We start from the raw sequence: 17,760 nt of genomic DNA on the forward strand, positions 1-17,760 counted from the left end.
ATACATAAATTAAGCAACGGTTGGAAATCTCAACAATTTTTTCAAAACTGGAAAAAGAAAATTTTTGACAACTTTATTACTTTTTATGATAACTACTTCTAAACATTTTTACTTAAAATGATTCATGATTGATTAGTAACAAAAAAAACATTTACTTCTAAAAATTAAACTTGATTTTGAAAATTTATACGATTTTATACATCAATCATCACATGATCTCATAATACTCCTCTTAGAAATTTATGACAAATATTTCTTGAGGTGAAACATGGGTGGTGAATAGTTCTGGTTATGGAGAAACAGGTAATACATATGAAGGAGTTAAAAAGTAAAGTCGAGATGCATCTGAACTTCTCCTTTGTTGACGAGAGCTTGAAGCCCTTCTTGATGACCCAGATGACACTCTTCTTGCATTTTGCAGTTTTATTTTGATACTGATCAAACAATATAGAGAATGAATCAATTAATAACATATACACTCAATGATCATGAGTTAAAGTTTTGAAACGCTACTCACTTTTGATGAACATCAACATATTGATCAGTTTCATCCAATATATCTTCCTTGAATGATGAAAAGAACAAAAATATCAGCAATCTAAGAATGCCAGAGAAAGAAAATCGCTAACTATTGTTGCTGCTATTGAATTGCAAACCAAATTTCTAAGGAGTATCGATCATAGTGAGTAACATTAACCTGAAGTAACTCTTCCATAACATCTTCCAATGTGATTATCCCAATCACTTCCTCATCTGTTGTTGGAAAAGACTCCACATTCTCAAAGGATGAACTTGCATCAGGTTGCTCTGATATTCTTTGTGGAAGACCTGCGTCACCCTCACGATTCATGGCGCTCTTCAGGGTTGCACTGTAATATTCTGTTTCTTGTGAATGCCAATCTGATGCATCAGTTGAGATGCGACTATAATCTCCCGGTTCACATGAAGATCCAAGTCCTATAAAATTCACAACTACAAGGTTAGATACTTGCAAGAACCAACTATGTGATACTAGTTAAATGTTTGTGTTGATCGAAATGTCTAGTGACTTCACTGGTGTCTGTGATATAATGCAGATAAAACTTTAAGATACATTACAAAATTGAATGTTAAGTATCAAATGACATTTTAATTTTGGAGGGATCAACATTAGCAAAAAAAATACTTTACAAGGACTAATTTAGAACAGTCAAAAAACAATAGTTTTAAATTTTACAAGGATAAACAAGGAAATTTTTTTATGTAATCAAAATCAAAACTTGTTCATTGGTATAATCAGACCTGGAGTTTTTCCTTCTTTCTCAGTTGCAGCAGTTCTGATATTTTCTTCACATTTGAGGACAACAGCCATGTGGCTTTGACCCTTCTTGAATTGATTCAGAATATCATACAATGGCCAATCTTCATCAACTCTGATAACCAAAGTGGAACATTATAAGCTCTACACAGATAATAACAGAGATTAATCCATTAGTACAACATTCTGAGCACATGAATTTTCTGTTGGCTAGTTATGCCGTTTTTTCCTTTATTTTTTCATCTTTGCCTTCACCTTCATCATCATAAGCATTGTCATCTTCCTATGATAAATATATGTGTCATTCAAAGCTTCCTTTATCATCAGCAAAACAGGGAAAGAAGTTTCATACCTAGGAACTCTCCTGATAGTCAGATATTTAATTGGTGTTTCATCTTCAGGACGACAGAAGATTAAATTCCTGACCTAGTCAAGGTTGAACAGACATATTAAAAGATGTCTGTTTTGTAGGGTTGAGTTAGACTTAAAATCCAACTCTTAACATTAATCAGCAAAAGTGGTACTTAGAAAATGATCCTAGTATAAGTTGCTATAAACTTGAACATATCAAACTGATATATTACCAAGATGATACCAACAATATTTGTCTGTTTTCCAGAGTAGATTGGTATGCGGCTATGACCTTTGCTCATTATTAAGCCCATAGTATGCCTAAAGAGTAGAAAAATTAAGTTCAGGTAAGGTAATGCTTAAACATCATAGTAAGACATGAGGGACATACATGTCAAGTTTGGAGTTTATGTCAAGAGAAAATGTTTCACTTAAAGGTGTCATAGCATCTTTAGCGGTCTTCTGTGTTAAGTCCAAAGCTCCAGCAATTATTTTAGTTTCATGAAGTGTCAATTCTCCACCTTTCCCTGCCTGATAGTGAACTTAAGCATATAAAAGAAATGTTATCATAGTTCTATAGCAAATAAAATAAGCTAACCTCATCTGCATGTAAATGGACTAAAGTCTTCAACTCTGCTCGTCCTAAAAGTGCAGTATGCCCCTTGCCAAGAAGCCAATCCAATAACTACCATGGCAGAATTTGCCAACATATAATTAAAAGAAAATTAAAGTATCAGAAGCTAACATTTAGGCTTATATTGTTTATCTTATTGATATGTTACTAGTGGAATCTGCCCTTTTTTTCTTGGAGTTTCATTTGTTGAATATTTAGTTGAGTGATTTTTTTTAATGTAATTACTGAGAGAGGTTAAAATAAAGAGTGATATAATTTGCAATACTAATTGAAGAGTAAAAAAGTATAAACTGAATGGTTATTGTTATATATTGTTATGGTATATTCAATAGTCTCATTAATTTAATAGTAAAGATTATGGACAATTTAATACATTCTCCTCCTCTGATCTTTCGAAATGTCTTTTAAAACAAAACTATGAAATTGTTTCAGATTTCAAAATAGATAATATCTCAGATGTGCTGATTCACAATAATGGAACACATATATAATATACATTGCCTAAGTAGCTTAGCAATGGTCCTAATATAGATTACAAGTTGAAAACCCTGATCTACTTCACGTCTATAATTTATTGGAATAGATTGAGTCAGTAATTCACTGCACATTTATTTCACATCTTAAAAAGGCTGTCCTAGTTCATTGCAGATACTAAATTTCTGATAACTTTTCTTATTTGAGTAAAGATAAGAGTACCTTACTAAGTGGATATGCAATTGGGAAGAAAATCAGCATAAGAACTCGAACAAAGGGAGACAATGCTGCTCCAACACTTAAACCATATCGAGAACACAAGGCTTGAGGGATAATCTGAGATCAAACTCTTGGATGAGAAAGTAAAATAGTGATACAAATGTATGTATGTAATGTAACTAAATATATTAACAGTAAAGATAATTTTTCTATACCTCTGCAGTGATAGCCAACATGGTGGCAGACATCAATACTGAAATCCACTCAGGGAACATTTTCTCCATAAAAACAGAAACCCCCTTCAGTAACAAAATTTTTGTTCAGTGGTGCCAAACCATAAGCATGATAGGTATTGAATCTCAGTAGGGCATATATATTTAAAGTATGTTTGGATTTGGAATAATATATGGATACACAGATAAAGTTCTGGTTTTCATTTAGTAATCAGTATGCAGAAGCTTACTTTAAATCAGAAGAAGGTTCTTGAAATGATCTGATTAACATACCTCCAGTGCCAGAGATTTAGCTATAAGGAGGGTGCATAAAAGTAAATGCTCATTCTTAACAACTGACATAATCTTTGCTGCAGATAAAGAAATGTTTTCATCACTTAACAAGATGAAGCAGTAAATAGTTGAGTTTCATACCCCAAATTTCTTGTATTTCTTTTGCTAAATTTGTATACCAAAATGAACATGGCTAAGTCTTTTATTTTCTTGAGTGTTAAGGTACTCTTAAATGAAGAAAATGACCCTAAACAAAAAGCAATGAACTACCTGCATTTTTCTGAATTTGAGGCTTCCCAGCTTTAACAAGAACCTCAAGATCAACTTGGCTGAAAGACAAGAGTCCTAGAGCAAGACCAGATGTGATAGCAGCAAATAACACAAAAGCCCAACAAGTGCTAAGTAAAACCCAAAAGTGAGATCCACAACAAGGTGCCTTTTCCTCAAAATATGGACTCATTTTTTCTTTGGATGGGAGAAGACAAACAATTACAAGAATTGGAACATGGCATGTAAGAAAGCAGAATATAAGCAAAAACCAGGATGCCATTGCCTGCAGATGCTTAAATATAAAAATGGAGTATCCCACCATTAGAATCAAAGGTCCCAAATAATGAATTCCCAACTCTTGGGAGAGTTGTAAGAGGCAAAGTCAAACAATTGACAGAAAAATTAAGTTGATAGGTGTATACTATTTTTTTGTTTTTAAATTTCACACAGGTTTCTACGTGATACTCATTTGTTTATAATACATTTCACACGTAAAAGTGCTGTCCAATTGAGAAAATTAATATAAATATATATATATATATATATATATATATATATATTATATTATATATATATATATATATATATATATATATTTATATTTCAAAGTTTTGGCAGTACTAAGTTGAAGTGTCGTTTTGAAAAGATGTGATAAAAAAATTGTAACTCGAGTAGGATTTTGAAGAGTGGTCCAATTGTTAATTCACTGTAATATAAAGACTCAAAGTTGATGTTGAAGGTAGCATGTTCTTTCAGCAGGTATTGGTTATATATGGAGTTTACATGCCCCATGAATAAACTAAATGGGTTATTCCCTTGAACTTTGTGCATAGGACTACTTTTATTTATGTTTAGAAAATAAAACTTTTATTAAATAATTTTATACATTTTCTGTTTACTAAAATTAATACTTTTTAAGATTATTAGTCTAAATAATAAAAAATCATAATAAAGAAAATCTTAAATTCAATTCTCACTAAGTATAACCAGGTTTAATTTTAGAAATAAATGAGAAGATGATGATACTTGTTTTTTTCTTATAATCAAAATAAATTAAATAAAGAACAAATTATAATTGTGTGGATAAAAGAATTCAATTGGAATGAAGTAAAGAACATATAAAATGATTAGTTAAGCTAATTAAAAAAATATTAAAATTGGAAATATCGAACAAATAATTTAAGTTTGACCAAATTATCTTTATACTTATTTTTACGAACATATATTTATTTTGAACGTAAACCTGAACCTAAAACATTAAGAATATAATGAAATTGATAAAATAAAAATATAACGAAAATATCAGTAAATTAACTTAACACAATTTATTTGTTAGCGAGTCAAAAAGATTTGAATCTCATTCGGACCATAACGGATTAGTCGATTAAATGACTAACTCACTTAATTACTATTTTTTTTAAACAAATAACATTTTTTTCTAATTTAAATCTAAATAAATTTCAATACAAAATAATGTTAAACTCTAAGAACAATTCAAAATAAAAAAATACAATACAATCCAAAATCATTTTAAATTTCAAATACAATCAAAAAATAAACACAAAAAAATAAATAAATATATAATATTAATTTACTTATTATCTATCTACAAGATTAAAATCTTGAAAGGATAAATTCATAATATTTTATTCTCTTAAATCATTTATTTTTCTATCTTTATGATAACTTCAATTATGTGTCTCTACTTTAATGCATCCACGATGAAACACACTTCAAAAGGATTTCCTACCTAGAAATCCCCGTATCATTATTAGTCATTTCATACCTTATAATATTCCACAAGTTCATATTGTCCAAAACATTTAACATATTCTAAAATAATCACCAAGTTACATATAATAATATTTGACACAATAAAAGATAATTTATATACAATAGCATCCAACACCACAAAACCCTGCCTAACACCACCGAGTCCAAAGGTTCCTTTGAAAAGCTTTTGCCTAACGCCAATCATAGTGGCCCCCATCACTACTTCTCGCATAGCCTTACCAAGGCTTGCCCAACGAAACCATCAATAGAGCCCCCAAGATTTAAATATCTTGAAAATGTCATCCAACAGCAAGAAGTGGCACCCAGTGACAAACCAACTAGAGAACCCCTGCACAAGTGGCGTCTAATAGTCCTCTTCAGCGCCATCAACACCAACTCAGAGAACCCACTGTCTCTATGATGCCCAACACTATCAGTGGCGCCTAGAGCCATATTAGTATACCATAAATTTTACATTCCATGAACTACTTTACAGTTTTAAACACTTCATAAATTATAAAAATTGTGGCTCTTAGCTCAAGCAATCTCAGATTGCTCAAATCAAATCGCATTGAGGTAATTTCCTAATTAAAGTCAATTCACAAATTTCATTCATACCTAAATCCAAATACACAACCAACATTTCACAAATTTAATAAATGAAAATCATTACCCGTCACCAAATAAAAAAATTAACTTGAATTAGAAAATGCAAAACAAGACCAAAATAATGCATACATCTAAAATCTTTAGCTTCCCTCACTTGTTAGAAAACCTCAAGAAGTTCTAAAATATCCAACACACCTCAAAGCTCACAATATGTATGCTCTATCTACACATAAAAACATCACATACATGATCAGATTATACCATGATAATCACTGATCATCAAATACTCATAAAGAAGATCAAAACCTCACATGCAACTAAGAGAAAGGTCACATGCAAGTCGGTATAAATTTGACTCAAAAGGAGAAGATCATAATTTCAACTTACACAATTGAAAAATTGATCAGACAAAAATAAATATCTTGTCAAAAAGATCGTCCCAACGGTCTTCGATCTTCAAACAGAAAATTAGAGAATAAAAAATTTTAAAAAAAGTGAGAGATTTATATTTAAACACTTTAATATGATAAAATAATATAATCTTAGTATTATAAACACCCTATTATTTTTAAAATACTATTTTTTAAGTTTTACTTGAACATTAACTAAAACATAAAACAATAATTAAAAAAATTATCACAAAATATTATAAAAAAAAATTGCCTATGGAACTAAGTCATTTTTAAAATATTGCATACAAATCACCCACACACACACACACACATATATATATATATATATATATATATATATATATATATATATATATATAACACTTACTAGTTAGTTTAAGGAAAATGATTTCACAACCACTTTTTCTTTTAAATAATTAAATAATATAACTAGATTTTAATAATAAAATATTAAATTGAGATATTTAATTAAATCACATATAAATTAAATTACTACATTAATGAAAACAATTATAGAATCGGTAGAATAATAAAATGGTCAACCTAAGAAAATTTAGAATACTAGAACATGCTACTGTAGATATTTATTTATTTATTTGGGTTTTTATACCGTATTCTTTGAAAAACAAAGGTGGTATCTCATACAATAATATGTGCTTTTAATATTCTTTTTAAAGTAACCTAAGAAATATCATTATTAAAAGCAATATGTTAAAACATAAGCAACTCGACATGAAAAGAGGAAAAAGGATGTTAATTTCACAAAAATGTTGGTAACATTCACTGTTATATCACTTAATCATTTTTAGTTTCAAATCTAAGCAGCATTTCTGCAGAAGTTTAACTTGAATAGCTATACACTATATCAGTTGGCACTCAGTCCTCAATTTCTGTAGCAAAATTCTGCTTGATTTGGCAATCTTCCAAACAGTGAAAAAAAAAAGCAAAAGGTTCACACATTTGTGCCTTGGACATGCCACCACCACAAGTACACAACAACTTCACAGACACTATACAATATCATATGACAGAACGTCTCTAAACTGAACTTTTACAAGGATACAAAATCAACAGAGAAACATATGACAGTGACAAAGGGGAGCTAAGTAACCAAAAATACAAGTGTAAAGACAAAGAAAGAGTGAAACTTGGTTGCATATCTTTTCATGCATTATACTAAATGTCAACCACCAATGCATCAATCTTAGAGGAATCACAAGCACTTCCTACCACTGCTGGAGAGGCTCCACTGATCAGACACTATGCTTGCTGCAGCAGATGCAGGTAAAATGCCACCTGCAGAAACCCCACATTTGGCTACAATCCTAACACTCTCTATCAACTCCTTGGTTCTAGCCTCTTGTGACAAAATATCCATCAACTTTTGAGGAGTTATCACCAACTTCACTTTCCAAAACCTGCTACTTTTACTGCCAGCGCTAGTAACAATGCTGCATTTACTGGTACTATTACTAGTACTAGTCCTACAAGAGAAAGGTTCTATAGAAGTTTTGTTGAGAAACCTCATTCCTTGGTGGTGTTGGTAGTCCAAGGACATTCTGTAAGGAGGAGGGTAGGGGGTAGTAGGAACACTATGAGAACGAACATGCCCTTGTCGAATGGCGGCGCAGTTGTCTTCGCTGACGGTGGCCGGAGGGTGTTCCGGTTGGTTGTTGAGTGGCAGAAGGTGGTATGACTGTCCAGCCACCAACTCATCAAATTGGCTAAGTGGTTTGCAGAAGAGTTCATGACTTAGGAATATGCCATGCCCCGGGAATTCATTGGTGATGAAACTCACAGTAATTGGAGCATAGAATTCCATGATTCCACCATCAGATGTTGTGACTTTGATCATTACTTCAGGATCTGACATGCCTCCCAATAAACAGTTTCCCATGGTGGATGAACTTGGAAAATCTGTGAACTGTGATGCTGTAAGTGCTGTAAGTATATATATGGTAACTGGTTTTCTTTCCAAGAGCGGGAAAACTTGTAGGTGTTGAAAAGAAAAAGATGTTCAGTGGTGGAAGATTCTGATGAAGAATGTTAGAGTAATTTAATAACAACATGCTTAGGTTATTAAAAAGGTAGAATGTGTTTAGATAAACTTCTTATTAAACAAATAGAATAAAACAGACTTTTGTGTACGTTAATAGAAACCTTTTATATAGTTTTTGTTGTAAGAGATGGTGATGAGTCAAAAGATGAGTAATTGATGCTTATGTATATTGTTTTCACCAAGTGTTTATGAAACACAAAAGAGGAAAAATGTTTCAAAATTGATTTTGGTCCCAGTACAGAAGGGAAGAAAGCAAAAGGACTTGTAGATATATACCTGCCAGTTCTTCTTCTTTTGCTTTTTCCTTTGACACTTTATCTTTATCCTTTGGTAAAGAACTATCAAGGTGTCAAAAAACTACAACCTCATGCAGTTATTTAGGCTGTGGAAAATAAAATTGAAATGCTGTAAAATGTCATAAAGAAATGTTTCTTTTTTTTTTTTTCTGCATGCTTTGGATTTTTCTATACTGATTTCAGTCAATTATTGTAGGATTTGAAGCTCACGTCACAACCACTGTGTTTACTTTAAGAGTTGCATTGGACTTGGAGCAAATATTTTTCATTGCATTATTTGAAAATTATTTGTATATAATTTTGGCCTCTTAATTTTTTTTTATCAAGTTTCAATTATTATGATTTTCCCTCTTGTTTTCATTTTCAAAAGATTAACAAAATATTCTTATCAAATTAACTTTATTGTATCACCTACTATAATAAAAATAGATATTTATTTTTGGAGAGTAGAAGTTTATTAAATATTTAGAACTTTACATTCGTCCAAACTAAATAAAACAAAAATCTCTACCATTCGTTGCAAACAAGGGAATATTTTGGACAAGGAGAAAGAAAGCATATAAGAAAGACAAAAACTGGGTAGTCTCTAAAATTCTCCACCAAAACAAGAAAGTATATGTATATCAATTAAGCCCTTCTTGTGATGTGAACTTTGGCCATTGGAGAGCCCCGAAGCAAGTATTCCACTACTGTGTTTACTTCCTCATCAGATACGTCTACAGAGAAAGGCTTAAACACTTTCAGTGACTCCAATCTTACTAAGCTCGGAGGTTCAGGTCTCACTGAAATGGGATTAGAGAAATCCTACACAATCAAAACATGGAAATTTGAAATGCAAGATTGAAAGCAGGCCCAAATTCTGACATATGAATGCAAAAATGATATGAACATCGAGAACAAAATAAAGGAAAAACCTGCTGCAGTAACTTACATGTAACATAATTTGAAAGGGATACCAAGAAGTAAAGGTCAGTTTCTTTACATTGGCAAGCACTTGCAGCCATCTCATGATGTTTGAACTGATGATTGAACTTTTCTCAGCCCAACGTCCATCCCAAGACACGTCAATATTTACTGCTTCAAGAAAAGAAAGATTGCATGTGGAGAAGAGTTGGTGAGTGGCAGAACCCTTGATGGTGAAAAAACTAAGATTTGGAGTAGAAAGCAGAATTTGGTAAGTCTGTCCTTCACATGAGGTGAAACTAGAAAGGGTAGAATTAGATATGCAAAGCACCTTTGCATCATCGTTCAAACAACAGTATCTAAGGACTAAAGTGTTTAACGAGTGACAATTTGAAAAGGGCTCGGCTGAATCCTTGTCACTTGCTGTAAATCTTACACCTTGAAGATGCAAGTTTTTCAATACTGGCATGTGGAGAGATTCTGGAAGTACTATAAGAGCATAGTTCCATGCCATGCAAAGCTCAAGAGATGTCAGAGACCGAGAACAAAAGATTAAAGGGAGTGACTCAAAATCAGGTCTAAAGCCTGAATACACATCTAAAATCAACTGCTGAACATTACAGAACAAAGCATATTTAATGATCTTGTCTAAGAGTTCAGGTTCTGTCCAACAACGGCGAAGACTAAGACTATGCAGGGAACATGAGTGATCTCGTGTAGACAAGACCCAGGATGCAAATTTCTTAAACCTTTCAACCCCAATTTTCTTCAGGAGATCTGGAATAGGAGAGTATGTGAGATTGATGAGTCGTTTGCATAGGTGATTCCATCTTTTAGACAAGACACAAGTCTGAACAGCATATTTTGGGTTCATGAAACTCATTATGTGGAGCAAAAGGGTGTCAGGCAACTCACTGATCATGTCCCTCCCCATCAGTTTTACTGTGTTGTGATAGCAGAAGTTGAAAACCGAAGAAAAAATGAGTGTGTGAAGAGATTTCTCCAAAGTATTTATCTACAGAAACAATGTACAAAAAGTTTACTTTCTTGTAATTAGATAATAATTTCTTCTTTCAAAGAGAAACTAAGCTAATTTTCTAAGGCCGTCCTTGGTAAGCAAACAACTTCTTACCGTGTATTTCAAGCCACTTTATATTTATTAATCAAACTTCGTATAAGCAACCTTCCATTGGTTCTAATCAAATTTCATATATATTATTGGAATTTTAATGCTTCTGGTCAACCATCATGAATAAATTAAAACTTAGTGAGGAGTTGTCTTCACTAATTGGAGTATAGCTACAATGCTGAGTCGTAGGTTTGTTCCTTTGGCCAACAACAAAAAGTGGGAAATAAATTATTGCTTAAACATTGAAGATTTACCTTACATCATTATTTGTATCTACAATCTCCTTTTCAACCCCTCAATCATTGTCTCGTTTTATTTTCTAATCAAATTCTTCACTATGATATCTCCACCAGGCCCTAAACTTTGTTTTCCTTCTTTGTCTTTCACTATAGCAAAAAGCATTTGAGGGATCAAATCATTCTTTGCTGTCTGCTGTTTAAGAAATCCAAGCCATTCCTCCTGTCAAACTACAATTCTGATTAGCATATAACATTCTTATATGTTTTGTTGATACACTAATCTTTATAATTTGATTTTGAAAAACTGAAAGTATAAGAATAGAAAAACAATTTATCTTACATACAAAATAGTATCCTTTTAATAAAAAATGTGCATGTTTGAGTACTTAAAATAAATCTTTTAAGGGTTGGTGTTGATGTAGAATAGTCTTTGTTAATATATAGTGACATTCCTGTACTTCATTCCATTCTGATGCCATTTTTATCTCAGAATCTCCATTCACAGAGTCTTTGAGCCGAATGTTATTTGTATCTATCTTCTATCTTCTTCCTCATTGTCATGATGTTCTTACACAAGTACTCATGACCAGTTCTCTTCAAAGGCCAAGCCATTGGATAAACCACTCAATAAATATGGATACATATTTCACCATACATCACAACATTAGTACACTTGATATATTCACACAATGAAAGAATATCAGTTCCCATGTTGTGATCTTGACTTTTGGGGCTATTTTACGGTATGTCTATTGTTGGTGGCTCTGGCAGGCATTGCATCTGGCCTTGCTCTAGGACTACTGTCCTTCAGCCTAGTTGATCTTGAGGTCCTCATTAAGGCAGGTCTTCCAAAAGACAGAAAGAATGCAGGTTACCATCAGAACACATGTCACTACATTATGCAGCTTTAAGATCTTTATCATAATTGGTATTACTATCTTACTTTATCTGCAGAAAGGATTAGACCTTTGGTAAAGAATGGACATTTTGTCCTGTGTACCCTTCTTCTAGGAAAATCACTGGCTATGGAGGTATGTTTTATATAGCACATGAAATTAGTTGATGTGGCTATTAAACTTAAAGAAGCACATGTACTAGATATTGAAGTAATTATATTGGTTTGTCCTTTATTTCTCCTTGATGTTCCTTTAGACAAAATCCCTTTTGACTTGAATTGCTGATTAAGCAAATACTCAATCTACTTGCATGCCCTATGATCTTGCAAGAAGGGTCTAATAACATTCTTGGGGAAAAACAATTTTTTTTAGTTGTTAAATGAAGGTACTACACATGATTTTGTTGAAATTTACAAAAAATGCGATTCTAATTCTTCTTGTTCAAGGCATTGCCAATTTTTATGGACTCAATCATCCCTTCTTGGTTTACCATTCTCATGTCGGCACCCTTGGTGACTGTGTTTGCAGAGGTAATGTTTGTTTTGAAAGATGCACAAACAAACATGTTGAAATAAGGAATTTTTTTTTCTTAAACTAACTCATGTTACATTTATCATCTTAGATTTTACCTCAAGCTATATGCTCTCGACATGGACTGACTTTAGGAGCAAAAATGGCTCCCCTTGTTCAACTGCTTCTGCTGATCTTCTTCCCTATAACCTATCCTGCTAGTAAGGTAAAGTATATGTTATAGTTGTGTTTGTTTCGTATTTATTTTGTTATTCAATGTCATTGTCATGCAATGCATTTGTAATTGATGATTTATTGCAACAGAACTGCTTCATTGTGCAACTCATGGTTATATGCACAAAATGAAAAGCTAAAGAAATATATAGAATTAGAGCATAGACACATTTATTTCAGTTTCTCAAGGAAAAAACTCATGAGTATATATCAATATCAGGTGATTTTCCTGTAAAACTCATATTTTTAGAAAATTTAATTAATATCTTTTAGTATTGTTCTATTTTGGTAGGTGCTGGATTGGGGTCTAGGGAAAGAACATTCAGTTCTTCTCAGAAGATCAGAATTGAAGACATTTGTGGACTTACATGCAAATGAGGTTTTCCTCTTAATTAGTATATTCTCTCTTGCTTAACTTAATCACATGTATGAGATTAGTTTCTAAAGTATTCACATGCAGGCAGGGAAAGGGGGAGAATTGTCACATCATGAAACTTCTATAATCACAGGTGCTATAGATTTGACTCAGAAGACAGCTAAAGATGCAATGACACCCATATCTCAAATTTTTTCTCTTGATATAAATTCTAAACTTGACATGTAATCTGTCATAACTCAACTTTGAAGTCACATACATAAACTTTTTCTCCCAATTTTTAATCTATAAATGCAGTTCACCTTTGTCATCAGGCATACAATGACACAAATAATGAGCAAAGGTCACAGTCGAATACCAATCCATTCTGGGCACGCAAGAAGTATCATTGGCCTCATATTGGTAAGCAATTGAAGAACCAAAATGACAGAAGGAAAATATAGTGGATTTAAGTATTTTCTGTGATAAATCTTGAATATATGAACTTGGAAAGTATAGAATTATCATTATGTTCATATCAATTAATAAAGGCAAAAGAGAAAGCTTCCAATGACATTTGAGACAATGTTATTAGTTGCAGTACATTAGCTTTTTTCTCAACATTGCTTAGTATTTTGTATTCATATAGTAGAACTATTAATTCTTTTTCTACAGGTTAAAAACTTGATATTCTGCCGCCCTGAAGATGAGACACCCATAAAGAATTTGATTATTAGGAAAATTCCAAGGTAATAGAGCTAATTTGACAGGAAAATAAAAGCCAGATTCCATCTCAGCTTTAACATCATCACTGACCATTGTAGATACTGATGTTTTTTCTAGTCATCATGGTAATAGTGCGAAGTATCACAACTTTACTAATAATTGATCTCTGTAGAAGAACTTGTTTTTCCATTTATAAGACTTAAGCCTGAAACCATATCAAGTATTTTATTGATGTAAAATGTTGTTACAGTGAGACTAAAAGATCCTTATTTAATGTTGTACAAATTGTAAAACAACTGTTTTTATGGAAAAGTGAGAAGATCAATAGATATGTATTGGAACTTATGATCTTCATTCATGCAGTAGTCACTACTGTACTAACTATATGATATTGTTCATTTAATAATTGTGTAACAGAGTTTATGAAAGTTGGCCACTATATGAGATATTGAATCAATTCCAGAAGGGTCACAGTCACATGGCTATTGTCTTGAAATCCAACAAAGACACAGAGAGCACTACAACTAGTGCTGTGGGTGCACCCACCTATTTTAATATAATTACTCCTAAAACATCAAATTCGGCTCATGCTGAAGTTGTTGCAGGTAACATCTTACAGAATTTAGCCATGGTATCATATCAAACAGAACAACATTTTACTTTAGATGAATTGCAAAACAAAAGTAAAAAAAAGTTACAATCTTGGGAGAGAAAAAATCATTTATCTTTGTCAATCTGGGACTTGCAGAATCTGATTCTTCCTTTGTCCTTGAAATGAGTCAGAGAAGTTCTGTACATGAATCCTGTTTAAACTCCAGTGATGCGGAATTTCATAGTCCAACATTAAGAAATGTCATGGAACTAGACAGTGAAGCGAGTCAAGAAAATGAATATTTCTCACAGGAACAAATAGATTCTCTTCCAGATGTTATAGATGAAGAGGTTATTGGCATCATCACAATGGAAGATGTCATGGAGGAACTGTTACAGGTTAGAATGGGTTTTATAATATACTGTCAATAATGCAGAATACACTTCAAAGTGTTGATTTTGCCGTTTAATTTCTTAAACTTTTTAGCTATTAACTAACCAATTTGATTCATAGGAGTTTAGTGAAATGTTTCATCATTGTTTGAAACATCAAACTTATCATGTTTTACAATGCTGATTGCTATCTACTTTTTTCATTTACAAGAAAGACATATTGGATGAAACTGATGAATATGTACACGTTCAAAAGAAGTGAGTAAATTTGCATTGAATTTTGATATTACCTCCTACATTTCTGCTTCCCCCAAATAAATTTACAGCAATTGACAGATACCATGCTTCAATTTTTCTTATTTTCAGCATTAGAATCAATCTGCTGCAGTCACTTAAGTCACAATCAAGATCATCATGGAGGGCTTCTGGTTCTGGTCATCGATAAAGAACTTTCTACTATTTATTTTGTTCAGTCTCAGTGACATGAAGATTCCTTATCTTCACAACATCATGGTTTTGATTTTCAAATATCAATACAATAAAATTCAATTCATTGGAAAAGTTGTTTACATTTTCATTTAATTATTGTTTATGACATAATATTAGCTTTTAATGTGTTGACCCTGTAAAAAATTTAACTGATATGTGTGAAACTTAATAAATATATTTAAAATATCCGTAGCATTATAACAAATATCCCAAACGATGATGAGAGAGATGATGAGGCTCATGACCAACCATTTACTTTATGGATAAGATATACGTGAATAAAATATCTCACTCCAAGCATGATGAACAACCAAACACAGCAAGAGAAGCCATGAAAACTCTGATTTGTGCACCAAACTCTTCTATCATTCTCTCAAAACTTTCTCCATGCAGACCAAACTTCCCAGCTTCTTACCCTACACAAAAGCTCAACCACCCCTTCTGCACATTAAAGCCTTATGCTAGCGCCAAAGGCTTTTCTTCCACTCCTCCAACCGTAGGAAAGGATTCCAATGAGAGGCCTATTAGAAGGAAAAACATTGATGATGAGGATGCTGATGATGAGCTTCCCAGCACAGTTATTTACAGGATAATACGTAGGATTTTGTTCTGTGTGGGGGTGCCAATGGGGTTGGGGTTGATGTTCATGCACATTTTTGGGGTGCTTAGGGAAAACCAAGTGTATGATGCACCACGGTGGCTAGCCTTTATGACTGCTTTTTTGACTTTTGGAGCTTCCTCTGTTGGGATTGCATATGGGGCACTGTCTGCAAGTTTGGATGCAGAAAAGGATGGTTCTTTTCTTGGGGTGGAACAGATTCAGAAAAACTGGGTAGATATGTGGCAGGAAGAAGATGCTGCAAAGTAGATAGTTTCGAATTATCACCATGTATTCATAGTTCTAATTATACTGCATATGTCATAATGATTGTTCAGAATTATGATGATTCCAGAATATATAGTTCTTTCTCATAATTAAAGAGATAGATAAGTCTGCAGAGGGGTTAATGATGTTGTATGAGATGCATTAAATTGTGTACTTAGAAGTCAGAACCATGATTGTTGCAGTAGCTGCTACTATGATCGGTGAAATATTTGAGAAGTCTAATTTCTAAGTGATAACATTTAGTAGTATTGGCCTTACAATAATTTGACTCAACTTCATAAATCAGCTTCTAAAATAAGATTTATATTCATCTGTAAATAATCACCTTCTAAGATAAGATTTACATTAATCTGTAAATTAATTTTATGTTGATGTATGAATTCCATGTCTGCAAGCCAATGCCAAAAGGTTATGAGATCTGTTATCTGTGTTTATAACAGAGCTCATGCTTGTTATGTATCTGATGATAGTTGTACTCCGTTTTGCAGATACAACATCAACAAACTAGGTTGATAAACTAATGTGGAAACTTTAATGATATTCTATTTCAAAAGCAGATAGATCATCATTTTTTTTTTGAATTGAGACAGAGAATATGAAACCAAACATCAATATAATCATATATTATTATACGGGTTAAATGTTTCTCAAGAAATATCTTATTGTATGAAGGGAATGGTTTTAATCTTAAGGAGATAGAATTATAATTTATTGCATAAAGGTGGTTTTTTATTATATAATAAAAAAGAGGTAGTTTTCACATAAATTAATATAATGATTATTTTGTACACATTTTAAAAAATGTAAATTAATTTATATTTGCTTCTAATAATGAAAATTAATTTATATTTGCTTCTAATAATGAAAATTTATTATTTCTAAACAATATATAAAATATTAGTTTTCTAGAAAGTTATTCATAATAATTTTGTAGTTGTAATCATATTTTGTATAAATAATTTCATTATTTTGAAAAGTTAAAAATATAATATATTTTGATTTTTGAATGTATTTTGTAAAATTAAAGAATAAAATAGTTAATAAATTAAAAAAATACATGGATTAATCCTAACTCAAAGGAGTTTATGTGTAAGAGCTGGGAGGTTTAAAGAAGTTTGGAATAGACACATGTAAACAAAGGATGAGACCAAACGGTTTAGATTAAAATAAGAGTGATATATAAATGAAAGTTTCAAAAGTCTCGTTCCATTCTCTTAATACAGTTATATCTCTCCAAAACTTCTACTATCTTCTTTTCTCCTCCTTCTCTCTAGATTTCCTCAATCTCACTTCATCTGTTTAACAATCAGATCGTGCCTAAGCAATCAGGGTGTTAAGAGCTTTCTCTTTCACCGATCAGTTTAGTGTTTAGAGTTGGTAAGTTTCGTTCCTTTAATTCTCATGAATCTCTGGCACATGCAAGTAAGCCTTGTTGTTTGCATGTGCTCATCAGCCTTCTCTCCCCCTTTCTAACTTCATTTTTGGTACTTTGGTTGGTCTCTTCTCAC

General features: G+C 32.1%; 4 protein-coding genes and 1 pseudogene across 7 annotated transcripts; 2 read left to right on the forward strand and 3 right to left on the reverse strand.

Annotated features, from left to right (window-relative positions):
• Positions 1-276: 276 nt before the first annotated feature.
• On the reverse strand, positions 277-3,941 carry LOC148199618 (DUF21 domain-containing protein At2g14520-like). 2 transcript variants are annotated; one of them, XM_088113597.1, is made up of 12 exons: positions 3,752-3,941; positions 3,482-3,558; positions 3,191-3,274; positions 2,979-3,092; positions 2,247-2,333; positions 2,040-2,179; positions 1,882-1,969; positions 1,650-1,723; positions 1,282-1,412; positions 698-957; positions 518-564; positions 277-434 (listed from the first exon to the last, which is right to left on the reverse strand). In XM_088113597.1, the coding sequence occupies exons 1-12, from the start codon at positions 3,939-3,941 to the stop codon at positions 290-292; spliced, it is 1,437 nt and encodes a 478-aa protein (XP_087969723.1). In that variant the 3' UTR covers positions 277-289. The 2 variants fall into 2 exon arrangements, with proteins under 2 accessions (XP_087969723.1, XP_087969724.1); XM_088113598.1 differs by having other exon boundaries at positions 698-923; positions 1,260-1,412.
• Positions 3,942-7,335: 3,394 nt separating this feature from the next.
• On the reverse strand, positions 7,336-8,491 carry LOC124835521 (uncharacterized; annotated as a pseudogene).
• An 817-nt stretch (positions 8,492-9,308) lies between these two features.
• LOC124835514 (putative F-box protein At1g58310) lies at positions 9,309-15,297 on the reverse strand. Of its 3 annotated transcripts, XM_088112160.1 has the most exons (4): positions 15,168-15,297; positions 11,188-11,392; positions 9,833-10,819; positions 9,309-9,705 (listed from the first exon to the last, which is right to left on the reverse strand). In XM_088112160.1, the coding sequence occupies exons 3-4, from the start codon at positions 10,736-10,738 to the stop codon at positions 9,529-9,531; spliced, it is 1,083 nt and encodes a 360-aa protein (XP_087968286.1). In that variant the 5' UTR covers positions 10,739-10,819; positions 11,188-11,392; positions 15,168-15,297; the 3' UTR covers positions 9,309-9,528. The 3 variants fall into 3 exon arrangements, with proteins under 3 accessions (XP_087968286.1, XP_087968285.1, XP_087968287.1); XM_088112159.1 differs by having other exon boundaries at positions 9,833-11,392; XM_088112161.1 differs by having other exon boundaries at positions 9,547-9,683; positions 9,833-11,392.
• LOC124835515 (DUF21 domain-containing protein At5g52790-like) lies at positions 11,407-15,596 on the forward strand. The gene is made up of 12 exons (XM_088112162.1): positions 11,407-12,042; positions 12,127-12,203; positions 12,515-12,598; positions 12,691-12,804; positions 13,105-13,191; positions 13,273-13,412; positions 13,503-13,590; positions 13,843-13,916; positions 14,311-14,498; positions 14,642-14,883; positions 15,089-15,135; positions 15,244-15,596. The coding sequence occupies exons 1-12, from the start codon at positions 11,862-11,864 to the stop codon at positions 15,320-15,322; spliced, it is 1,401 nt and encodes a 466-aa protein (XP_087968288.1). The 5' UTR covers positions 11,407-11,861; the 3' UTR covers positions 15,323-15,596.
• Positions 15,597-15,610: 14 nt separating this feature from the next.
• On the forward strand, positions 15,611-16,488 carry LOC124835511 (transmembrane protein, putative (DUF3464)). Its single transcript, XM_047310441.2, has one exon. The coding sequence runs from the start codon at positions 15,626-15,628 to the stop codon at positions 16,232-16,234; it is 609 nt and encodes a 202-aa protein (XP_047166397.1). The 5' UTR covers positions 15,611-15,625; the 3' UTR covers positions 16,235-16,488.
• The last annotated feature ends 1,272 nt before the right edge of the window (positions 16,489-17,760 follow it).

This window comes from Vigna umbellata, chromosome 4 (genome assembly GCF_029865625.1).
Source record: "Vigna umbellata cultivar VRB3 chromosome 4, Vumbellata_1.0, whole genome shotgun sequence".
Taxonomy (NCBI): Eukaryota; Viridiplantae; Streptophyta; class Magnoliopsida; order Fabales; family Fabaceae; genus Vigna; species Vigna umbellata.

Bases quoted from the DNA above. Each gene is read 5' to 3' on its own strand.
- LOC148199618 (XM_088113597.1), bottom strand. From the start codon at position 3,941: ATGAGTCCATATTTTGAGGAAAAGGCACCTTGTTGTGGATCTCACTTT. The intron at 2,334-2,978 runs GTACTCTTATCT...CTGCCATGGTAG, and splicing joins TTGCATATCCACTTAGTAAG to TTATTGGATTGGCTTCTTGG. The intron at 1,724-1,881 runs GTAATATATCAG...AACCTTGACTAG, and splicing joins ATATTGTTGGTATCATCTTG to GTCAGGAATTTAATCTTCTG.
- LOC124835514 (XM_088112160.1), bottom strand. From the start codon at position 10,738: ATGGGGAGGGACATGATCAGTGAGTTGCCTGACACCCTTTTGCTCCAC. The intron at 9,706-9,832 runs GTAAGTTACTGC...TTGATTGTGTAG, and splicing joins CCTTTCAAATTATGTTACAT to GATTTCTCTAATCCCATTTC.
- LOC124835515 (XM_088112162.1), top strand. From the start codon at position 11,862: ATGAAAGAATATCAGTTCCCATGTTGTGATCTTGACTTTTGGGGCTAT. The intron at 12,599-12,690 runs GTAATGTTTGTT...TTATCATCTTAG, and splicing joins TGGTGACTGTGTTTGCAGAG to ATTTTACCTCAAGCTATATG. The intron at 14,499-14,641 runs GTAACATCTTAC...TGGGACTTGCAG, and splicing joins TCATGCTGAAGTTGTTGCAG to AATCTGATTCTTCCTTTGTC.
- LOC124835511 (XM_047310441.2), top strand. From the start codon at position 15,626: ATGGATAAGATATACGTGAATAAAATATCTCACTCCAAGCATGATGAA.